This window comes from Mytilus galloprovincialis, chromosome 6, assembly GCF_965363235.1.
Source record: "Mytilus galloprovincialis chromosome 6, xbMytGall1.hap1.1, whole genome shotgun sequence".
NCBI classification, from domain to species: Eukaryota; Metazoa; Mollusca; class Bivalvia; order Mytilida; family Mytilidae; genus Mytilus; species Mytilus galloprovincialis.
The window spans coordinates 79,010,110-79,034,715 of NC_134843.1; the positions used below are offsets into that span (position 1 = coordinate 79,010,110).

The following is a 24,606-nucleotide window of genomic DNA, read 5'->3' on the forward strand; positions in this document are numbered from 1 at the left end:
ACCCATAATTATGCCCATGTTTACTGATCTATCTTAAAGGTAAGGTAATGGGTTCGTTGATCCCTTTTATTCAAAAAGAGCTCTTTCCAGGAGAATATCACAATAATATAGACAAAAGGAAGGATGTGGGGAAAGCAACAAAGGCGGCAAAATATGACATATAGAAAACAAAATGGTTATGGAGTAAACATTCGTGTGACAACAACTCAGACGATACATAAAAAATCAGAATAATGAATAAAAAGTTGGTTTCCCTATATACGTGTACCTGCAGTGTTGGTGTACGAGGCGCGTTTATTTAAAGGAACCCCAGCATGTAATGGTATGAAACAATCCAGATGGAAAAGGCCTGGACATATCGCTCTTATCATAACTAACGTTTTTGTCTTTTCGTGTTGTTGTTGTGAATAGAAGAAATTGAATATGTTCCGACATTGTCTAATATAAATTAAAAAATCTAAATTCTTTGTCACCTTTAATTATGTTACTTGATATAAAAAATTGACAAAAAATAATATTTTACTTGTAAAAGTAAATCCTGAGCCTGTAATAGCTGCTCTTCTTGTTCCATTTGAATTAATAGAAACAACGCTGTCGCCTTGTTCTCATAGAATCATATGATATGAGCTCCATGTTTTGTGAACGTCTTTCTTAACTGAGGTATTGGACTGACCAGTGCATATCGCGCATGGCACTTTAAATGTATTTTAGCGCGAAAATTTACTTACATTTAGCTGGATTTATTGCCGTCGTAGTTCCATCTTGTCGCCTTCGTACTTTTATTCGATGGCAACACGACGGGATTACGAGGTCTTCACGAAGTCATGTTGCCATCGTAAGACCTTCGGGTACCTTCGTGATTCATTCGTGTAGACATCGTAATGTCAAAACTGCCCGATGGAAACGATTGAAACACGAATGCAATACGATGTGCAAAGATGCATTCCCGGTGACATTACGATATTGAGGATGGTGATACGAACTCAATACGAACCCTCAACATCGGGCGCACCTTCGGGGATTTTTTAACATGTTAAAAAATTTAGAACCCTTCCCGAAGTTGTCCCCGAAGGCTAGAAAAAGTGGCCGATGGTTAAAGATGGTTAAAGATGGCACTACGAATAGCCCGATCTGGATACGATCAGCCCTGATTTTGAAAATTTCCATTATCGTGTTGCCATCGGCGTAAAAATCGGGACAGTGTGACGCGGGCATTAAAAAATTGGGTTTTTTGGTCTATTTGCAATGATTTACCAATTTAGGAAACAACATTTGTCGTAAATGCATTTCTAAAAGAGGCATCCATACCATTTTTTTACAATGTAAATATGCTATCCTGAACTGTGGATTAGGTGCACGATTTAAGAAATAATATGCTATCCTGAACTGTGGATTAGGTGCCCGATTTAAGAAAGAATATGCTATCCTGAACTGTGAATTAGGTGCCCGATTTAAGAAATAATATGCTATCCTAAACTGTGGATTAGGTGCCCGATTTAAGAAATAATATGCTATCATAAACTGTGGATTAGGTGCCCGATTTAAAAAGTAATTTGCTATCCTAAACTGTGGATTAGGTGCCCGATTTATGAAATAATATGCTATTCTGAACTGTGGATTAAGTGCCCGATTTAAGAAATAATATGTTATCCTAAAATGTGGATTAGGTGCCCGATTTAAGAAATAATATGCTATCCTAAACTGCGGATTAGGTGCCCGATTTAAGAAATAATATGCTATCCTGAACTGTGGATTAGGTGCCCGATTTAAGAAATAATATGCTTTCCTGAACTGTGGATTAGGTGTCCGATTTAAGAAATAATATGCTATCATAAACTGTGGATTAGGTGCCCGATTTAAGAAATAATATGCTATCCTGAACTGTGGATTAGGTGCCCGATTTAAGAAATAATATGCTATCCTAAACTGTGGATTAGGTGCCCGATTTAAGAAATAATATGCTATCCTGAACTATGGATTAGGTGCCCGATTAAAGAAATAATATACTATCCTGAACTGTGATTAGGTGCACGAGTTAAGAAATAATATGCTATCCTAAACTGTGGATTAGGTGCCCGATTTAAGAAATAATATGCTATCCTTTACTGTGGATAAGGTGCACGATTTAAGAAATAATATGCTATCCTGAACTGTGGATTAGGTGCCCGATTTAAGAAATAATATGCTTTCCTGAACTGTGGATTAGGTGTCCGATTTAAGAAATAATATGCTATCATAAACTGTGGATTAGGTGCCCGATTTAAGAAATAATATGCTATCCTGAACTGTGGATTAGGTGCACTATTTAAGAAATAATATGCTATCCTAAACTGTGGATTAGGTGCCCGATTTAAGAAATAATATGCTATCCTGAACTATGGATTAGGTGCCCGATTAAAGAAATAATATGCTATCCTGAACTGTGATTAGGTGCACGAGTTAAGAAATAATATGCTATCCTTTACTGTGGATTAGGTGCACGATTTAAGAAATAATATACTATCCTTCACTGTGGATGAGGTGCACGATTTAAGAAATAATATGCTATCCTAAACTGTGGATTAGGTGCACGATTTAAGAAATAATATGCTATCCTGAACTGTGGATTAGGTGCCCGATTAAGAAATAATATGCTATCCTAAACTGTGGATCAGGTGCACGATTTAAGAAATAATAACCTATCCTAAACTGTGGATTAGGTGCATAATTTAAGAAATAATATGCTATCCTGAACTGTGGATTAGGTGCACGATTTAAGAAATAATATGCTATCCTAAACTTGGATTAGGTGCACGATTTAAGAAATAATATGCTATCCTGAACTGTGGATTAGGTGCCCGATTAAGAAATAATATGCTATCCTAAACTGTGGATCAGGTGCACGATTTAAGAAATAATAACCTATCCTAAACTGTGGATTAGGTGCACAATTTAAGAAATAATATACTATCCTTCACTGTGGATGAGGTGCACGATTTAAGAAATAATATGCTATCCTAAACTGTGGATTAGGTGCACGATTTAAGAAATAATATGCTATCCTGAACTGTGGATTAGGTGCCCGATTAAGAAATAATATGCTATCCTAAACTGTGGATCAGGTGCACGATTTAAGAAATAATAACCTATCCTAAACTGTGGATTAGGTGCACAATTTAAGAAATAATATGCTATCCTGAACTGTGGATTAAGTGCCCGATTTAAGAAATAATATGTTATCCTAAAATGTGGATTAGGTGCCCGATTTAAGAAATAATATGCTATCCTAAACTGCGGATTAGGTGCCCGATTTAAGAAATAATATGCTATCCTGAACTGTGGATTAGGTGCCCGATTTAAGAAATAATATGCTTTCCTGAACTGTGGATTAGGTGTCCGATTTAAGAAATAATATGCTATCATAAACTGTGGATTAGGTGCCCGATTTAAGAAATAATATGCTATCCTGAACTGTGGATTAGGTGCCCGATTTAAGAAATAATATGCTATCCTAAACTGTGGATTAGGTGCCCGATTTAAGAAATAATATGCTATCCTGAACTATGGATTAGGTGCCCGATTAAAGAAATAATATACTATCCTGAACTGTGATTAGGTGCACGAGTTAAGAAATAATATGCTATCCTAAACTGTGGATTAGGTGCCCGATTTAAGAAATAATATGCTATCCTTTACTGTGGATAAGGTGCACGATTTAAGAAATAATATGCTATCCTGAACTGTGGATTAGGTGCCCGATTTAAGAAATAATATGCTTTCCTGAACTGTGGATTAGGTGTCCGATTTAAGAAATAATATGCTATCATAAACTGTGGATTAGGTGCCCGATTTAAGAAATAATATGCTATCCTGAACTGTGGATTAGGTGCACTATTTAAGAAATAATATGCTATCCTAAACTGTGGATTAGGTGCCCGATTTAAGAAATAATATGCTATCCTGAACTATGGATTAGGTGCCCGATTAAAGAAATAATATGCTATCCTGAACTGTGATTAGGTGCACGAGTTAAGAAATAATATGCTATCCTTTACTGTGGATTAGGTGCACGATTTAAGAAATAATATACTATCCTTCACTGTGGATGAGGTGCACGATTTAAGAAATAATATGCTATCCTAAACTGTGGATTAGGTGCACGATTTAAGAAATAATATGCTATCCTGAACTGTGGATTAGGTGCCCGATTAAGAAATAATATGCTATCCTAAACTGTGGATCAGGTGCACGATTTAAGAAATAATAACCTATCCTAAACTGTGGATTAGGTGCATAATTTAAGAAATAATATGCTATCCTGAACTGTGGATTAGGTGCACGATTTAAGAAATAATATGCTATCCTAAACTTGGATTAGGTGCACGATTTAAGAAATAATATGCTATCCTGAACTGTGGATTAGGTGCCCGATTAAGAAATAATATGCTATCCTAAACTGTGGATCAGGTGCACGATTTAAGAAATAATAACCTATCCTAAACTGTGGATTAGGTGCACAATTTAAGAAATAATATACTATCCTTCACTGTGGATGAGGTGCACGATTTAAGAAATAATATGCTATCCTAAACTGTGGATTAGGTGCACGATTTAAGAAATAATATGCTATCCTGAACTGTGGATTAGGTGCCCGATTAAGAAATAATATGCTATCCTAAACTGTGGATCAGGTGCACGATTTAAGAAATAATAACCTATCCTAAACTGTGGATTAGGTGCACAATTTAAGAAATAATATGCTATCCTGAACTGTGGATTAGGTGCACGATTTAAGAAATAATACGCTATCCTGAACTGTGATTAGGTGCCCGATTTAAGAAATAATATGCTATCCTAAACTGTGGATTAGGTGGCACGATTTAAGAAATAATATGCTATCCTGAACTGTGGATTAGGTGCCCGATTTAAGAAATACTATGCTATCCTGAACTGTGGATTAGGTGCACGATCTAAGAAAAAAATATGCTATCCTAAGCTGTGGATTAGGTGCACGATTTAAGAAATAATATGCTATCCTGAACTGTGGATTAGGTGCACGATTTAAGAAATAATATGCTATCCTAAACTGTGGATTACATGTAGGTGCCCGATTTAAGAAATAATATGCTATCCTAAACTGTGGATCAGGTGCCCGATTTAAGAAATAATATGCTATCCTGAACTGTGGATTAGGTGCCCGGTTTAAGAAATAATATGCTATCCTGAACTGTGGATTAGGTGCCCGATTTAAGAAATAATATGCTATCCTAAACTGTGGATTAGATGCACGATTTAAGAAATAATATGCTATCCTAAACTGTGGATTAGATGCACGATTTAAGAAATAATATGCTATCCTAAACTGTGGATTAAGTGTCCGATTTAAGAAATAATATGCTATCCTGAACTGTGGATTAGGTGCCCGATTTAAGAAATAATATGCTATCCTGAACTGTGGATTAGGTGCCCGATTTAAGAAATAATATGCTATCCTAAACTGTGGATTAGGTGCCCGATTTAAGAAGTAATATGCTTTCCTCAACTGGGGATTAGGTGCCCGATTTAAGAAATAATATGCTATCCTGAACTGTGGATTAGGTGCCCGATTTAAGAAATAATATGCTATCCTGAACTGTGATTAGGTGCACGATTTAAGAAATAATATGCTATCCTAAACTGTGGATTAGGTGCCCGATTTAAGAAATAATATGCTATCCTTTACTGTGGATTAGGTGTACGATTTAAGAAATAGATAAACCATCATGTTTGATACGTCTATCTTAAAGAATTTCACTGTTAAATAAATATTTCAAAATGAAACATGCAGATGTGGTATGATTTCTCCTAATTGCCAATGAACAACTTCCCGTAACAGTTCAAATAACTTTGATTTAAACAACTATGTAGCTCCTTTAACAATACTGGAAGACAGTGTCATGACAAAATGTGTACCCATTCAAACGAAAGAAAAACAACTGTCCAATTTGGGACAAATTATAACGAAAACAAATTTGACCGAAAGCAACCGACATACGACGGGCACATACATAAATATTTTGTGAGTCCTCAACTCTCTCCTTTTTCAAGACAACGATGACAAATCGCAACAGAAGAACATAACGTTAAAATAGTTGAAAATGGCTCAATAAATCAGATTAGTTCCAATTTAAGAGTATCTGCAGTTACATAAAAACTAGTGCAAAGCATTAAAAACTAACAACAAATTAAAACATGTTCTCCAAGATCAACTGTACATATTTAGTAATTTTACTTTGCTTTTAGAAGATTCCAGAGTTGACATGTTTCATTTACAATAATGCATAGTGGTGGATATTTATATATTTAGTGAGAATGACACATGCTATTTAATTACTTACAAATTAGAGTACATTAAAATAGAAATTAATCAGTAAAACTATACTCCAACGTTATAACTAAACTGAGTTTAAGCCTATTCCAAGTTTTTAATAAACCACCTTTATGAATACGGGCATTATAATTGAAGATGAATTAATTTTAAATTTGGTGAAACATGATAGTCAAATAAGAATTCGATTGTATAACAAAAAAAAATGATAGTTTCATGAATATTCCAAACTCTTTGATGAGTAAACTTGATTAATTTCTGTCATTTGCTCGGCGTGTTTAACGTCTTTTAAAGAGTTTTAATCAGCCGAATCATTTAAAAAATCAATGTTTCCAGAACCGTTTCTGGAGTTGAATGTTATATATGGAGTTTACAGAATAGAGTATAATGGGACCAATGCCATAGAAAAACTAACAAAAGAAGAAGCAAAGAATAAAAAGAAAATAATTGTCGAGAATAAAGAAAAATAACTTAAATTTAAAGAATACAGAAATGAATGGCCAACTCCCTCTCCCCTCTCCCTCCACCAAGACACTCTACTATAAAAGAACACCTACAAATCTCTCCTTCCTGATCGGTGGCTCGTAATAATACAGAAATAAATGACCCCTTCTCTCCCTTCCCCTTCATCATGACAATCTGATATAGGAAACACTTACATATCTCTCCTTCTTGATTGGTGGTTCGTAAGAAAATTCTTTCTCGATGAAGTTATATATTACATGCTGTCCAAATATCTAAAATAAATGGTCAGCAAACTATTAAACATAAATATCGCTAATCAACTGAATTAAATGATGTTTATAAGGGGTATATTTATTACATTAAATCATATAGATGCTATGAACATTCAAACATCTCTTACAAACTGTCAAAATTGTCTTATTTTGTAATATCTGATAAAACATATGGACAATTCAATGTCTTTAACAATGTTATACAAAGACAGGAAGATACTACTAGTATAAGTCGAAGCAGTGATGTTTAATATCTAATAGTTTAGCTTTTACTTACCGGAAGACTTTGATACAAGTTGAAGTAGTCCACGAATGCACGGTCCTCTAGTAAGAGTTCAAAATCTTCCTCGGATATTGTATCTTCAAAATATTGATTTATAAAACTAATTACAAAGATAAATAAATAAAAAGTAAAAAACAAAAAACAAAAAACAAAAAAACTCGTTAGTGTTCTCAATTGAACTTGTTTCCTATTTTCATGTCAGGGCCTTTTATAGTCGACTATACGGTACGGATTTTTCTTATTGTTGAAGACCGTACGTACACGGTCGCCTTTTATTTTTTATATCCACTTCATCTGAGTTTTGAAGGATATTTGTCTTATTGGCAATCATACTACATTTCCTTATTTTTTATATTATAAATAAAGTTTATACTTAAAAAAATAATACTTTTAAGTAATATTGAATTGTCGAAATAATAAATTCACCAAATAATTTTAAATTTATAGTTACTGTATTTATTTATTTATTGGCGTTCATTATCACTGAACTAGTATATATTTGTTTAGGGGCCAGCTGAGGGACGCCTCCGGGTGCGGGAATTTCTCGCTACATTGAAGACCTGTAGGTGACCTTCTGCTGTTGTTTTTTTCTATGGTCGGGTTGTTGTCTCTTTGACACATTCACCATTTCTATTCTCAATTTTATTATTCAACCAAATAATTTATGTCCGTGATACTGTATGTATGTATTGGGAATTATTCAACTGAATTAAAATTGTATAGTTAGTGTTATAATCTACTTAAACTTCTTCAGTTAGCACCAGGGATTAAAGAAAACGTTATATATACATAAGCAAGTAAGTAAATATAAATAATATCAATAGTCGGCATATATATACAATTTCTACTAAACATGAGCTTTAGAAAGCGTTGGCAACAGGTTACAAATAATATGCAAAACATCACAAGTAAAGATTCACCTATGGCTAACGCACACGATAAACAAAAATTTTAAGCACGCATAAATATCGAATAAAAAAGCAGCATTCAAATGAAATAAAACCTTTTAATGGTAGTATCAGAAGCATTTTAGAACTTCCATTACTTACGTAGGTATCTCAATATGGTTTTAATTACTTATAAGGAATATGTATTCATAAATATAGGAACCAAGACCAATTTTACAACTAGACTTCCTTTTACGTCAAATGTCCCTCTACCTTTAACTTGGGTTGAAATTAGCAAAAGGGCATGCAAAATAAAGGTTATTCACACTAGAAAACTTGGGTAGGTATAACAATTTGGTAAATCTAATGTTTGGTCAAATAATAGAGATCATATAAAAAGAAAATATAAAATGGGACATAATGTGTACAAAGTAATAGAATAACCAAACTTCATGAGGTTTGTTTTCGACAATTAACGTACCGTTGTAGGACATGTCCATGTTTAAAACATCCGCTCTGTTACTTTCTGCATGGCTACTTTCTTAACGACGTCGTTGTCAGGCAGTCCTGAGTAAGATTATGACGTTAGCGTCTCTTGTATATCATAAAACGTAAACTATGATATTTTGAACACCGGATGTTTTATCTATATCAATTGTAGAAATAAGATAATGGCATCAAACTTGTATGATTTCTTTTCACCAAAACAATTAAAAAGCTTAAAATCATTTTTCCTGACTTGGTACAGGCATTTCATAAAACTGGTTTGATAACTAGCTAAATCTCTCACTTGTATGACAGTATCATATAATTCCATTATATTGACAACAATGTGTAAAAAAAAACACACCAACAGACATAAAATGTAAATTTCTATTGTAAATTAACGAGAGCTAGGTCGTCCAGTTCGAAAGGTTGTTACTTTTTTTTCGGAATGAATAACTTTTATACAAAAATACTCGAATTGTTTAAGAAATGTAGAGTTTTCATGACAAGTGTATCTTCAATTCAACAGAAGCCTACGTAATTGGTACGGGCGTATTCATGTATATTTAGTAAATCCATCAATATGAAAATAGAAGATTTGGTAATAATGCCAATGAGACAACTCCCCACAAGAGACCAAGCGACACAGAAATTAACATTTATAGTTCACAGTACGGCCTTCAACTATGACAATTCCCTATACCCTATAATAAGCTGTAAAAGTCCCGAAATGACAAATGTAAAACAATTCAAATGAGAAAACTAACGACCTTATTTTTGTACAAAATAATGAACGAATAACAAAGATCAACACAGCATCAAACGACAACCACTGAATTACAGGCTCCTCACTTGGTCCAGGCACATACAAAATGTGGCGGGGTTAAACATGTTAACGGGTGACCAACCCTCCCCTAACCTGAAACAAAGGTGTAACAGTCAACATAAGAACAAAATATGAAAATTAGTTTAAAAGGGCTTAACTCATCAGATGGATACAAAAAATTAATACATCTGATAAAAGCAGCTTGGACGTGTCAAGCCTAAGGTACTTGTACATCCCCCCCCCCCCCCAAAAAAAAAAAAGAATACCAACAGAACAAAGCACACACTTTCTTTGTTGTTAATTTATACTAGATATGTATAAATATATATGAATATTTGTAAACATATGGACGCAGTAAACGGGAACATTTCCAGTGGCGGATCCAGGGGGGGGGGGGGGGGGGGTCGGGGTTGGAACCCCTCCTTTTTTTGGCCGATCAATGCATTTGAATGGGAGCATATAGTTGGAACCCCCCCCCCCCTTTTACCCTGGGTTGGGACCCCCCTTTTTAAAATGGCTGGATCCGCCACTGATTTCTATGTTGGTTATGAACCTATGACCCCTTTCTTAAAATCATTGAACCTTTTGTGAATATGATGGAACATTGTAAATCTTTAGTAGGTCAATAATCATTTATCTCTTAAATGAAAAAATAAAATCTACAATTCACCGAATCACAGAATCACGTCAAATTAAGGAGGACAATTAATACTCTTTCCCACTGATGTTTATCGTTTGTTCTTATGTTGTGATGTTACACCACTTTTCCGTGTTAAGAGAGGATTCAGCATACACAAGGAATTTTACCCCATCCCCAGGTTTCCTTGTGTGCCTCCTGTCAACAATATTTGTTATAAGTTTTTTGTTTCATTTGAATTGTTTCATATTTTGTCGCATGGAGCATTTTAGAGCCTACTTTATTATACGGGTTTTGGTCATTGTTGAAGGCCGTACTAATTCTTTTAGTTGTTTACATCCTTGCCGTTTGGTCTCTGGTTGATAGTTGTCTCATTGGCAAACTTACTATTATTTTAAAGAAGCCAATGAAACAATATTGACATTTTTTTTTGTTTGAAAGACCGAATATAGCAATTTCAATTATAAAAGTTTTAAACAGTAACTTTTCTTCAAATGTGAAACATTTTTTTGAAAAGGGGGGGGGGGGGGGGGGTTATACACTTTTGTAATTACTAGTATCACCGTTGATTTATTGTTCACAGACTACTACAATGTATGCTGGTAATCGTTGGAATGGTGATACAATGTGATACATTTACTTTAATTGAATCTAAGGGATTATCATTTCATATAGAATGTTGTTCATTGTTTTAAAAGCAATGTATGATGCTATTAAAACACTTTTCTTTTCCTCACAATATCTGCAAGTCGACTGCCTCGTTGGACACATACACTTTTTGCAAAAATCCGTTTTTACAAATTAATCCTAAAATTCTGATAGAACAGATTTTTTGTTTGTGGATCATAGAATAATTATTTAATTGTAGTTCCATCTAATTATTATTTTTCCATAGTAGGTTTTGTTCTTATACCATATATATATATATATTTATATTCAGTGATTTTGTTTTCATATATATAAAACAATTGTGGTTCCTTTCAATTTTAGGTGAATTGGTCAAAATATATTTAGAAACGCAAGCACTGGAAGAAAATATGGACTGGTTTATCTATTTTTAATTGCTTGCTTACAGGAAGAAATTCGCCGACATATTTTCCGTATGCAAAGTGACCTTAGTGTGAACCTCTTGTAAACATCCGGTGATCGCAGTACGCATGAATCTGTCACTGAAATAAACTTTTATCTGATTTCATCGCTATTTTGTGCATTTTTCCTTTGATCTTAAATTGTTATTATTTTTCATATCATGCTACTTGCTTGAGATGGAAAATTACCGCTAGAAACTAAGGAGGCAAGTGGTGTTGCTAATGAAATTGACATGAAATTGACACCGTCGTCATAGGTAAAATAGCGATAAACAGAATATCAATGGTCATCTCAACTCGAATGCTTTTCTTACTTTCGCCGTACCGACTTAAGCGAGAAAAACAATCTCGCTGAGATGATCAACGATAATCTATAAGTACATGTTAAACACGTGCTCAATATCCATGCTTTTTTGTTGATTGTTTACTATAAGGTGACAATCGGTAACCGTCGGAGTCATAACACGGTATTTAATGAGCTGCCATATTTGTTAAATCATAACAGAGAAAAGAAAATTTAACGATTATACGATATATTTACGTAAAAAATGAAAAAAAATCGTTCACAGAAGACTAAGTTTATGATATATACATGCATTGGTTCAAGAATTTGATAAACATTATTTTTCACTAGTCACTCGTTCCATATGACTTTAAAGGTTGGTAGTTTGTTGCAACAAAGAATTAAAAAGCTCGTGAAATCTGAATTCGTATTTTTGTTAGCATCAGTTTAGTTGTACGTCATTTTGTCTCTGATGAAAAAATGTCTTATTGGCATTCATACCAAATCTTCACATGCCATACTATAAAATGACGACTACGTCACACGTTTACAATTGTTGATAGTTGATAGAAAAAAAAATAACAGAATTTCTCAGTATTGCCATACTTTCAAATCATACCTTCGTGTTAATTTTGACCTGTTGACACAATTTGTAATGCATTTCTGTAATTCAAAGTTTTTTTTATGTTTTTGTGTTATATCTCGTCTCACTATTTATGATATGTAGTACAGTACCAGCTTTGATAAGTATTTAGTATGACGATACATTTTCATTCTGTACGTGTACTGTGAATAACAAATTTATTAATTTTGTAAAAATGTTTCCGTTCTCCTCAACAACATTTTTTTTATATCAAATTGTTACTATATATTTAGCGCCATTTTGTCGCAGGTTAAAGTTAGTAGATATAAGAAGATGTGGTATGAATGCCAATGAGACAAAACGTGAATGTAAGCAATTAATAACAGGCAATCATAACGTAAAATAAAACCATACCGTATAGCCGACATGAAAAATAAAACCATTCAATTTAGAAAATCAATGGCCTTATTTATAACAAAACAATTTACGAAAAATAAATATGGCAGACGCGAACCATTGAAAACCTCTGCTCAACAGGCTCCTGACATGGGAAGGGCACATAAAGACCTACAAAAAATGTTTGTTTACTCAAGTGTGTGGTGTAAATGGACTTAAGTCTAATAATAGACATTTTAGACTTATTTCAACAAATGTGTGTAGAATATCAGACCGTTTGTAAAATTACTTTTGGAATATCTACGGCTGTAGCTAAAGACTCATCGGGCTTATAATTCAAAATAGTTATGTGACGGTGAATTAAAACAAAGAATAAAAATAGTATGTTTATTATGTTGAATGTATATTCATTCGGTTCCAAATAAGTGTTGATCAATGTCCTCTTGTACTGCTGCAGACACAAGGGCATCTATTTTTCTTAGTCGACTCGGTGATTTGGACGATCGCTCCACCAGTTCATCTACAAGTTTCTCTTTGCCTTCCGGTGGCGAATGCGAGCTCCGTGACTTGCTTGGCTTAACGTTTTGTGACGACAACCTTGAATCAGCTTCCTCTGTTAGTGCATCCATTTTCTTCCTTGATTTTGTTTTCAGTTTATTTTTTTCCTTATCCTTTGTTTTTTCTTTCTTGTGTGAAGAATCACTCATTTTAGAATCACTTCCGGTAACAGTTTTATGGGAACCTTTTTCCATTAGACTCGTTCGTCTTGATGCTATGCTTCCTTTTCGGTCTCGTCGTGTTACTTTTTTAGGTTGAGGAAGTAAAATTCGCATGCCATCAACAAGTGAAAAATTAATTATCCACTGGTCGTCATCTACAAATAGACAATGGTGCTTTTTTAAACTCTGTATTTTCCGAACAACTTGAATTGAAGTGATATATTTCTTATATTAACAGAATTTTGTTATCACAGTCATATTACAGAATCATAATATTTAGGCTTAAGAAACGACAACGTGTACGAAATATTGCGTAATCTGTAATTACAATACCAAATTACACTTAAAGAAAGTATACCAATAACAGGAAAAGTAAAATTCCGTGTTTTAACTGAAGATAATGCTTTACTTAAGGTACGGCAGCTACTTTTGTTAATCGATGGAAACATCTCACACACTGCAGGTTTGCAACTAGATGACCGGTTGAAGATTTTGACCATGTGTGTTCCCATTTGCTAAGAGGTTTGAATGGGTAAAGCTTTATTATGAAATTTACTGAGCAAATACTAGTACCAGGATGCAGGTCGACCAACAAACACCTAATATACACATTTACACTCTTCTACTCATGTGACCAAAAAGAGTCATTACGTGGCATAACCGTAGGACATGAAGGTTTCATTATTTACCATTTCTTGAATAGAACTCCAACGTCTGATTTCATTATATAAATAACAGAGTGATAGAGCAGATTTGTAACCCGAGAAACCACTGTCTACCGAGACGAAGCCAAGGTTAACAATGTTTTTTCGAGGGGTGCCAATCTGCCCTGTATCACCCTCTCAGCTATGTGTTATATAATTTATTATACTGAATATCCTATCAGTATTGTCTTTTACTGTTGAATTTTAAATTTATTTTTAGTATTTTACTATGACATCGCGTACATAACGTTAAAAAAATCAACATAAGTGAAGCAAGGTTTTTTTTCTATTTTATTTTGAGTCAATGAAAATTTTCTGGACCAAAACATGGAACTTGAACATTGTCTTTATTTGTTTGCTGTAAATTCAATATATTATCCTTTAAATTATCGATTTTTGATTGGTCTGTATTGGAGGGTGATATTCAAAAAAATTGTTTCCCGTTCAGCCATGGGATAGAGTAAATTGTCTCCCTCGTATTAGCCAATCAAAATGTTACAATTGTACGTGAAGTATAATAATACGTAGTGGTTCACATCAGGGGAAATTACTGGCGTAAGCACAATATGTAATGGATGTTCAAATGGATAATTACAAAAATACCGTTAATTGAATAATCAAACATAGATAATTGAATAGCCTTTCAAATTAGTCTCTTACATCTTTTAACAATTTCAACATGTTTTAATTGTGCAAGATTCGACATGAAACAATCAATTAAAAAAGAGACATATCTGCCATAATGTAACTATAATACCTGACGAACAAGGAAAACAAAATGAAACTTTACCTGATCAACAAATAAACAAATTCTAATATTGTAGGAATATATATATAGAACATCGGAAGTCCCCCTCTCTCGACATATCCCCTTATTTATTATTTCATAATAAGATTTACCAATAATATACCCGGAGACAAACTGTGTGGCGACTTTTATTTGAGATGCTCTAACTCGAAGATAGTCCGGAACTTCTTCGTATTTGTGTGGGGTGTGTGGTCTTTCCCTGGATTTTTCTTCTTCTTCTATCATCTCCATTAACTCGGCTGCAGTATGATTTTTCATCCAATCCTTCTGACATCTTAGGACAAGTTAAATATAAACAAATAAAACAATCTTATTATTATTACACACACACACACACACACCCGTTTCAAATTGTATTTACATAATATAACATAAAAGGTTCAAGAAGGACAACTTTGACTTAGTTGTCAGTGTAACGACTAATTAATGATTTGTCGACAACAATGTGACATATAGGAATTAATTTGAATGTCATTTGGAGAGTCTTCTCTTTATTTCTATCTAACCACATCTTCTAATTTTATATTGTTTGTCATTGCTTCATTTCTCGTGACAACCGCATTGTTTTATGTTTTATGGTGTTTTTTTTGTTGTTAAAATGTCTTTTTGGAAGAATGTTTGCCGTATCTAAATATTGCAGAGGAAATGCCAAGTTAAGCCACCACATACAAAAGTGCGAGCGTAAAAGCCCTTAATGCCTAGCTATATAGCTATAGAGAAGACTGTCTTGGTTTAAAATGTGTGCATGATCGCATAAATGAGTACTCACTGTCTCCAGTAATGGTAGATTAGCGGAAATATTGTGAGGAGTGCATCATGAAACAGTCCCCTGGTCGGTCCTTCTTTTTCTAGTGAGTAAGACATATGTGATGCTAAGTCAGTGGGAATATTTAGCTGAAAATACATTAAATGAGTATAGCTTGATGTTCACTGCGGGCAGCTTGATTATATATGATATTTTATTTCCTTATTCGATCTCAGTGGAAAAAAACCACCATTGTAATTCAAATTCGTTATAACGTAAAGTCATGTGTCTCATGTTTTTTTAAAAAAAAGTATAAAAACAAAAGAGAGTAGCAAATATTTCTTCTCTCTTAATTGTCGATTTAGGGCAAAAATTGTTCGCCGCTATTCAAAAGTAATAAATCGATTGAGAGGAAAAAAATCCGGGTCTCAAACTAAAACCCAGGAAAACACATCAACTATAAGAGGAAAATAAAGAGACAGAAGAAACACTGAAGTGCAATAAAAACCAGACCTATATAATAACAACTGCCAAATTCATGTCTTGGTACCTGGAATTAACATTTGCGAGCTAAAGATTACAAAACAAAAATATAAAATGATTGTTGTAGCATTTACATTACAAATTGAAAGAAAAATAAATTTTGGTTAAAATCGTCATTTTAGTCCAATAACTTCTCTTGGGACAAATTTGCTCTGTCAGATTTCTCTTTCTAGTGTATTTCTCTTGGTATAATAACATAATGCACTATATTCTACCATTGTACATGACCACCAACAAAAACTGATTTGTTTATGTTGGCTGACTCGTGGATTCATCTAGATAACCTAAAATGATTGTTGTTTAGTTTTATTACAAATGGCATTGTAGTTTTAAAAAAAGATTGTATTAATAAAATTAATGGACGACAAATCCCGATGAACGACAAGTGACTAGAACAGTACACGCATGTTTTGTTGTAATGATGAGCATAAACAAAGTCGGTACTGAGCACAGCATTTAAATATATCATAATGGCGATACTATTTTATATGTATTAATTTACAAACCCTGGATTAATATAAAAAACTTAGTTGTCGAACATATTGGAGATTAACAAAATTGTTCTTTAAATGTAACCTTACCTGATTTTTTGGAAGTATATCAGAAGATACATAATAATTTACAATTGTTTTTGCTTTCTCGTATAAAAAGTCCTGGTTGTCATGGGAAACATGGCCAAGACTACGGATATAATCCACCATTTCAACATATCTGTTAAAAAGTATAAAAATTAATTGAGATATAAAAGAGACAGATTACACGTAATGTCTTATATGATAAACCCACATTTTTTGTCGGCTATAAAAGGCCTCAACATGACAGAACGCGAAATAGTTCAAACGTAAAAACAAACCGTCTAATTCATGACAACACGATAACGGAAAAACAAATGTCTCAGACAGCCACCAACAGTTTACACTGAAAACAAACTCCTGGCTAGGATGGGATAAACACATGAAGAGTACGACAAGACAATTGACAGAGCCGTTTGGAAGTATATAAAAATCCAAACGCCAGGACTCGAGAGGAATATCACCATTAAAAAGAGGACCAATCTTGCCAGTGACAGTAAAAGGAAAGCCAAACTCCTACTAGAACAATTCAAGTCCGTATTCACGACAAAACCAGACACTAACCTACCAACAACGAGAATACGAGCTGAAATCAACATAACACCAATAACGATTGACCAAAAGGGACTTGAAAAACTATTAAAAACACCGACCCAAACAAAGCCTCTGGACCAGACAACATCCCAAACCGCATAGTAATGAAATGTGCTGAACAACTAGCACTCATTCTGCAGATTATAATGCAATGATCGCTAGACACAGGTGAACTACCAAAAAGACAGGAGAGACACGAACATATCCAGTATCTTCAAAAAAGGAGACAAACTACAGAACTACAGGCCTGTATCCTTAACATCTGTCATAAGCAATATTCTAGAACATATCGTATGCAGGCATATTCTAAAACATCTGGAAAAAACAAAATCCTAACCAACTTAAACCACGGCTTCAGGTCAGGATACTCATGCGAAACCCAACTCATAACTACCATCAATGACTTCCTACAAGAACATGACAACGGAAGTCAAATCGACGTATGCATATTAGATTTCTCAAAAGCTTTCGATACAGTATTACACAACAAATTATTACATAAGCTAGAACAATATGGAATTATAGGAAACACACACAAATGGCTTAAAAACTTCCTAACTGCCAGACCAATGCGCACCATCGTGGAAGGCGAATCATCTGGCGAAACAACAGTGAACTCTGGGCTACCCCCAGAGCACTGTCTTAGTAAATATCCTCTTTCTGTGCCACATAAATGACCTTTCAAACAGCGTAACATGAGTAAGACTTTTTGCCGACGATTGCCTAATGTATACAGAACAATAAAATGGCCAAGACTAACAAAAACTACAAACAGATTTGGAACAACTAGAAATCTGGGCCAACAAATGGAGGGTGCGATTCAATGTCAAAAAGTGCTATGTCTTATCCATAAACAAAAAAGCAGACAAATTTTATACTCTTAATAAGCATATCCTATAATAGGTACAAGTGAACCCATACTTAGGACTCCAAATATCAAGCGATCTGAAATGGAGTATACACATAAACAACATCAGCAAGAAAGCAAACGCCACATTGGGCTTTCGTATGGGGAACTTGAGAAATGTACCATAGGCATGTAGAAAAGCAGCATACATAGATCGACTTAATGAATGGCTATTATTTATTTTGAATTTATTGACCCATAAAATTAATTTTTGACTCTTCACATTGAATAATCCGCGAAGCGGATTATGTAAAATATGAAGAGTCAAAAATTAATTTTATGGGTCAATAAATTCAAAATAAATTATTGCCATTCATTATAAATAAAATTTCTATCAAAAATAAGGCTTAAAGAACTTTTTATATTACTTATATTAACAATAACAACGTACGTACACATATGTTGGCGTATGAATACACAACGTCAGAGTGGGCGTGTCGCCATAAAAATTGACAACATTGAAAATAAAACTAACATTTTTAACCAATCAGAAGACAGTAAATACACCAAATTTATTTATAATGGGATATGGAACAAGAATCTGGAACCCATATATAAAAGGGGATATAGACAAACTGGATCGTATCCAAAACAGAGGCATACGATTCAAAAAGAAAAATTACAGGAATCGATAAACAGGGTCCATAACCAATATGAGACACCATCTTGAAATGGAGACTCTAGAGGAAAGAAGATACAGCCTCTGTCTTATCCTGATTTACAAGGCTCTACCAGCCGACAAATTTGTCACACCAGTACGACCTTAACGAACTATTAAATCCAAGGTATATTCAAACTGTGAAACTGACAATATTATTGAATACAAGTACGCAATAACACCAAAGGGTTTAAAGTACCAAACAGCAACAAGCATTAACATTCATTAAAATTTTTCGTAGAAACATCTATTCACTGGAACCAACTACCAGATAAAGTTGTGCATGCAGGTTCTGTAGAGGTATTTAAGACCGCCCTACTAGAACAACGCCCATAACAACGGCGTTCTTCTCAACCGTGTATAAAAGCCTTAACAGGATTCTACACGTACCAAAAACAGACACAGATTAGCCTACCTCGGACAATTGTAAAACAATAATCTGTACAAACCCGTTGGAAATAGACTCACTTCTAAGATTGGAATGAAGAACAAAAAGAAACAACTAGTTCAAAGCAAATGATCAAATAAACCTGTTTTCCAAGACTACAGATCAAATAAACCTGTTTTCCAAGACTACAGTATCATTCAAGGATGTATTCAATAAACCTGTTTTCCAAGACTATAGTATCATTCAAGGATGTATTTGATTCTTATAAGTTGACTTAACAAACATTGATAGGTACATGTACTAGCTAGCACTTGAAAACATGACATGTAGTTAAAAAAAAAAAAGTGATATCACAAAAAGTGTGAACTCCCGAGGAAAATTCAAAACGGAAAGTCCCGAATCAAATAGCAATACCAAAAGCTCAAACACATAACGGAGAAATATATATATAAATTATAATAAGTTTTTTAATAACGCAGCATTACACGAGAGTTTTGATTATACGCTAGTTATTACAAATGCCGATTTCACACATTTCTCCAAGCAAATGTCAACCAGAACACACAACCAGATCGCGGGCATTAAAAGTCGAAAGTATATAAATTGTTGTAGGCCGGGGTTTTACATAGGATGAATTTTCGCAAGATTTTATGAGTGGAGAATTTCAGGAAAGGTATCAAATGTCTTAGCCTGCAGGTACCGTGGTCAGGACATTTTTTAAGTCCTCTTATTTGCTGTTTTCTCTTTTTTATATACTATGAACAAGGTGTATTTGCTTTTTACAAACAATTTTAAGTTAACTATCCACGGCGGTCACTAATATATTATAACTCTCTAATCTATCGCCGTGGATAGTAAACTTGGAATTGATAGTAAATAGCAAATATACTTTATTTATAGTATATATATGATCATAGTATACATTAAAAACGCGAAAATAAATGTCCTTTTTCCAAGTACATTTATGTGTAATTTAAAACGGTCATAAACTGAAGTTTTGTCTACTTAAAAGTCCGTCCGATGACGGAAACAATATCCGGACGCCTTTTTTTTCGTTTTCCTTTCAAAATAACCCAAACTGAATAATCCTAAGCGAGGATGACAAAATTATGCGACTAAGCATTGTACTTATAGGATACAGAGGCATAATGATTAATTTATTGTCGAAGGAAGAGAAGCGACACAAAAAAATGAGGTCTTCTCATTTAAAAGTATAGTTAAAATCTAACCTTGCAACTTCACACCAAAATTTCAGATCCATTGGTAATTTGTCCATAGATATAAGTCGATTTTTCAACACAATTCTCGTTTGGAACTGAGTATTTGATCCAGTAGTGACAGTTTTATCTGTAAAACAAAAGCAAATAGTATCGGTGTCTCATGGTTCGAATGTTTAACTTTGGAAAGATCCAGTACTTTCAATCCCCTGATGTCATTCACAAAGTGATTTTAAGACGTTGTCAACGAAGTTAAATCAGAATAAAGTGAAAACGAGAAGCTCTAGCATTTTCTTTCTATAAGATTTTATTTTCATAAGTTTTAATGAAATAAAAATCTTGCGACATGTGAGCAAATTATTTTTGGTGTCCTGAACTTCACATTAATTGATATATAGGAATGCAGATATAAGAGATGGGCAAATGATTCAATAAAACTAGTGGCCTCTTTCGTATCTTTATGTGTCATGTTCATAACCCTTTATAAATTTTGAAATCTCATTGTAGGAACAAGAATTCGAAATAACAGACATGAAAAATTAACACATAACAATTTACCACAAATAAACTGCAATATTACTACGACAATAACTTACTTGACGGGTAATCATGTTGCTTGTCGAATTGTTTTTTGAATTCTCGGCGAATTTCCTTCCTCATATATAACTCTAGGAGTTGAACCTCTCTTTGGTCTTTCATTGACTTCAGGAAAGTACAAATCGTAGTTAGAAAGCTAGTCCATAGATACAACTAAAACAAAATCAGTTGAAAAAGTCAGACTAAATAAATGTATTGGTACAACAAAGAGAATGCTAATAAACTGGTATTTTGTTGATGTTATTGAACGGTGACAATGGTTACAAATATTTCTTGTCGAATACATAAAAGTTCTTTCAATAATCTGATAAGTTCATTTATTATATACCTAGTAGTAAATACAGATAAATTGTATGCGTAATACAATCATTGGCAAGCTTGCTGTATCAGCCACCCGTGATGATATCGATATCAGCACGGCTACAAAATCTTTACCACACCTTTAATCTGTATGACGTCACGTCATCGATTGCAGTCAGTGTTGAAAAGGTTTTCAAATCCCTAATCTGTATGACGTCATGTCAAACCTATAATCTGTATGACATTATTTCAAACCTCCTTATCTGTATGACGTCATGTCACATGAAAAGACATCTACTTGAGGTATATGTATATAATAAAGTGTAAATGATATGGATTTTTCAATATCATGCACACACCGTATCAACCCTCAACCAATATAATCCCTCGAGCAGAGCTCTTGGGATTATATTGGTGTATCGGGTTGATACGGATGCGATATTGAAAAAAGACAAAATGATATTTTCTATATATTGTATGACAATAACGATGAATCAAAATGGTGTTATTTTCCCGACGCGTCTGCAGAATATTTTTGTGGGTTCATGTTGCTTAGTCTTTTTTCTTTCTATATTTTGTTTTGTGTACCATTGTTTGACTTTTTCTTTTAAAGCCATGGCGATGTCAGTTTATTTTCGATTCAAGAGTTTGAGGTCCCTCTGGTATCTTTCGAACCTGTTTTGCAAGTGATGTTTACGACAGATGCCATTTTCACCAAAAATAAAGTACATATTCTGAATATATTAAATGACATAATCTGCATATTATCTCGTACCGAACTCCAATGTAAATTCAAAAAGATGCCCATAAAACCTGACAAAATCACACTGTAAGACTAAATGAACCGACGGAATGAAGGCAAACATCTGTTATAATCCAACCTTGGTACCTGACTATTTCAAAGAAAATGGTGAATGTAAGAGAGTTTTATAGCTAGCTAAACATACTATTTTAGAAGTTTGTATAAATAATATGACCATAATAATGTATGATGACCCCTACAAGTATTTGGGTTATCATCGTTTGGTTGCTATATTGATGTCGTCTTATTTTTTCATTCGAATTTCTGGTTGTAAATATAAGACCAAAATAATACACAAAGAGCGGTGAAATTGGAGAAAAAATAAAAACTGTTATTAAAATGTCAGAAATTTTTTGCATAAAATATTTCATATGCACTAAAGGTAGAAATATATTAGTCTTAAGAAATATGGTGGAAAGCAATAGGAAACAATATATCAAGGTATCAATTTTTAATTAGCACAGAAAGACAAACTTATCTCAGGTTTGCACTGAAATGTTAAGATTAGAAAATTACAGATGATTAATCTGACATGTTTCAATAGTTTTTTAAATTCAGTGTCATCGAGTTCTTGTTATTTCTAAGTATTGAGAATATGTGTCAAATGCCAATTCTTTTAAAGTATTACATAGGAATAATAAAATACCATGATTTTCAAGTTAAAAACTGCGTTTTTAACATAAAAATAATAAAGCTGTAATTTTACTTCTCTGACATCATACAACAACAGGCTTTGTCAAGATCTTTAGAGAACTTGTAGACAAATATATTTTTCTTTGTCTATAATATTTTATTCAAATTCAAAAGTTAGTTGAACGGGTCCATCAAGGTTGTCCGATACGATGTGTCTGTGTCTCAACTCACAAACATCATTTTGTTTTAGGTCTCAAGATCTTTGAATAACAGAATAGTCGTCTGATCTTTATATTATATATTTCGTCTTATTCCTGATTGTTACATTTTTCTGTGTTTGGAAGGTGATTCGTGCATTGCTTGAGAGAGTTACAATGTACCATTCCTACATATCCGATCTCCCTCCTGTGGAGTCTCAGTTTTTATTTTTTTTTTACCTTAATTTATGAAATTTGAATATCGGCAAATTACTGTTGTTTACATTTTGACGAGATGCATTGGTTTGTTACACTGTAATGCCAAAATATAGTGTATAATTCTTAAATATCCTGGGCATCACCGAAAAGACATTTTTTGTTGAAAAAGCGAAAACGTTTTTTTTTAATTTTGACGTTTAATTTCAATAAATAAATTGGCGAAAACAATTGATAGATCGACAGATGAAAACATTAAACACACACAACCAACTCCTCCAAAAATATAACATGAAGTTGATTTCAAAAGCTGCACATGAAACACACATATAATGCGAATTACCGTTTGTTTTTTCTTAACTCTTCTAACCCTTGGCTTAGGTTCTTCTTTAACGGTAGGTGCGATAAATTCTGGTTCATAATCTGCATCAGGTGGAAAAGTTTCCAGATATTTAGGATACCTGTAATTACGTAATACAAAAAAAAAATAATTAGCATTTTTCGATTAATGAATACAGTAACATTAAATAAAAATCCTCTTGTATTTTGCCTATACCTCTAATGTAAGTATCGTGAATTGTCACAAGATGTGTCATCCAATAATTCTATGTACGTCGTTATATTTTGCTCGATTTAGAATTACACCTCGGAGTTCGATGTCTTTGTTATTTTACTTCTCATAACGTTATGGGTGACTCGACATTGTGATTTGGTGGTCTGCTCATTCACGGGTGTCATTCGGTTTAACAAGAGAAATTATCGTGAAAGAATATCTAACGGGGTTCAAGTATTGCGACACGATCGTGAAATCTCTGGTACCGGATCGTGAAAGACATTTAATGCACATTCTAGTTCAGAATCTGTGACAAAATCGCTTCATTTTCAAAACGCAGAACAAATCTGAACAAACAAATATGTCTGTCAAAATGGTTCAACTTTCTCAACATTACTGTGCAACAAGATAAAGAAAATATGCAGTACTTTATGAAAAAACGCAAAAGGCGCAGTGCATGTCTATGGAATGAATTTTAAAACCACGCTATTTGTACCTATGATGGTCATATTTCAATATATCATGATATATTTGAAATTTAATCTTTGGTGTATCTGATAGAACAGTAAAATAAAAATATGATTTTCCCTTAAAAGCGTTGATTTGTTTATGAAAATCTTGAATTCTGTTGAATTTTCATCAAACTTGATCGTGCATGAAAGATCAGGCAACGCATTATTTTGATTGTGAAAGGCAATGCGTGACCAGACTTTATACTAGTAATCAGAAATCAATATTTCTTCTACCATTTGATATACCTGCATCTGGTTGATGCCTTTAACTATTTTGATAAGAAGGAACATTAAAGCTATACATTTTGTAATTATATTTTTTTTAATTCAACACTTTACCTCGAATATTTAAAAAACAACATCTAAAAACGTGTCTAAATCCAGATGAA

The 24,606-nt window shown here is 33.5% G+C and overlaps 2 protein-coding genes across 2 annotated transcripts in view; both read right to left on the minus strand.

Annotated features, from left to right (window-relative positions):
* LOC143080433 (uncharacterized) overlaps positions 1 to 8,812 on the minus strand; it is a 49,188-nt gene extending 40,376 nt beyond the window's left edge. The window contains exons 1-3 of the mRNA XM_076256277.1: positions 8,735 to 8,812; positions 7,361 to 7,443; positions 7,006 to 7,083 (exon numbers count right to left, since the gene is read on the minus strand). Coding sequence (XP_076112392.1) covers positions 7,006 to 7,083; positions 7,361 to 7,443; positions 8,735 to 8,753 — 180 coding nt within the window. The 5' untranslated portion in view covers positions 8,754 to 8,812. The remainder of the gene's footprint in view (positions 1 to 7,005; positions 7,084 to 7,360; positions 7,444 to 8,734) is intronic.
* A 4,113-nt stretch (positions 8,813 to 12,925) lies between these two features.
* Positions 12,926 to 24,606, minus strand: part of LOC143081033 (regulator of G-protein signaling protein-like) — a 61,809-nt gene continuing 50,128 nt past the window's right edge. The window contains exons 14-20 of the mRNA XM_076257269.1: positions 23,496 to 23,613; positions 21,004 to 21,157; positions 20,420 to 20,537; positions 16,653 to 16,782; positions 15,553 to 15,677; positions 14,876 to 15,057; positions 12,926 to 13,426 (exon numbers count right to left, since the gene is read on the minus strand). Of these exons, the coding sequence (XP_076113384.1) occupies positions 12,960 to 13,426; positions 14,876 to 15,057; positions 15,553 to 15,677; positions 16,653 to 16,782; positions 20,420 to 20,537; positions 21,004 to 21,157; positions 23,496 to 23,613 (1,294 nt within the window). The 3' untranslated portion in view covers positions 12,926 to 12,959. The remainder of the gene's footprint in view (positions 13,427 to 14,875; positions 15,058 to 15,552; positions 15,678 to 16,652; positions 16,783 to 20,419; positions 20,538 to 21,003; positions 21,158 to 23,495; positions 23,614 to 24,606) is intronic.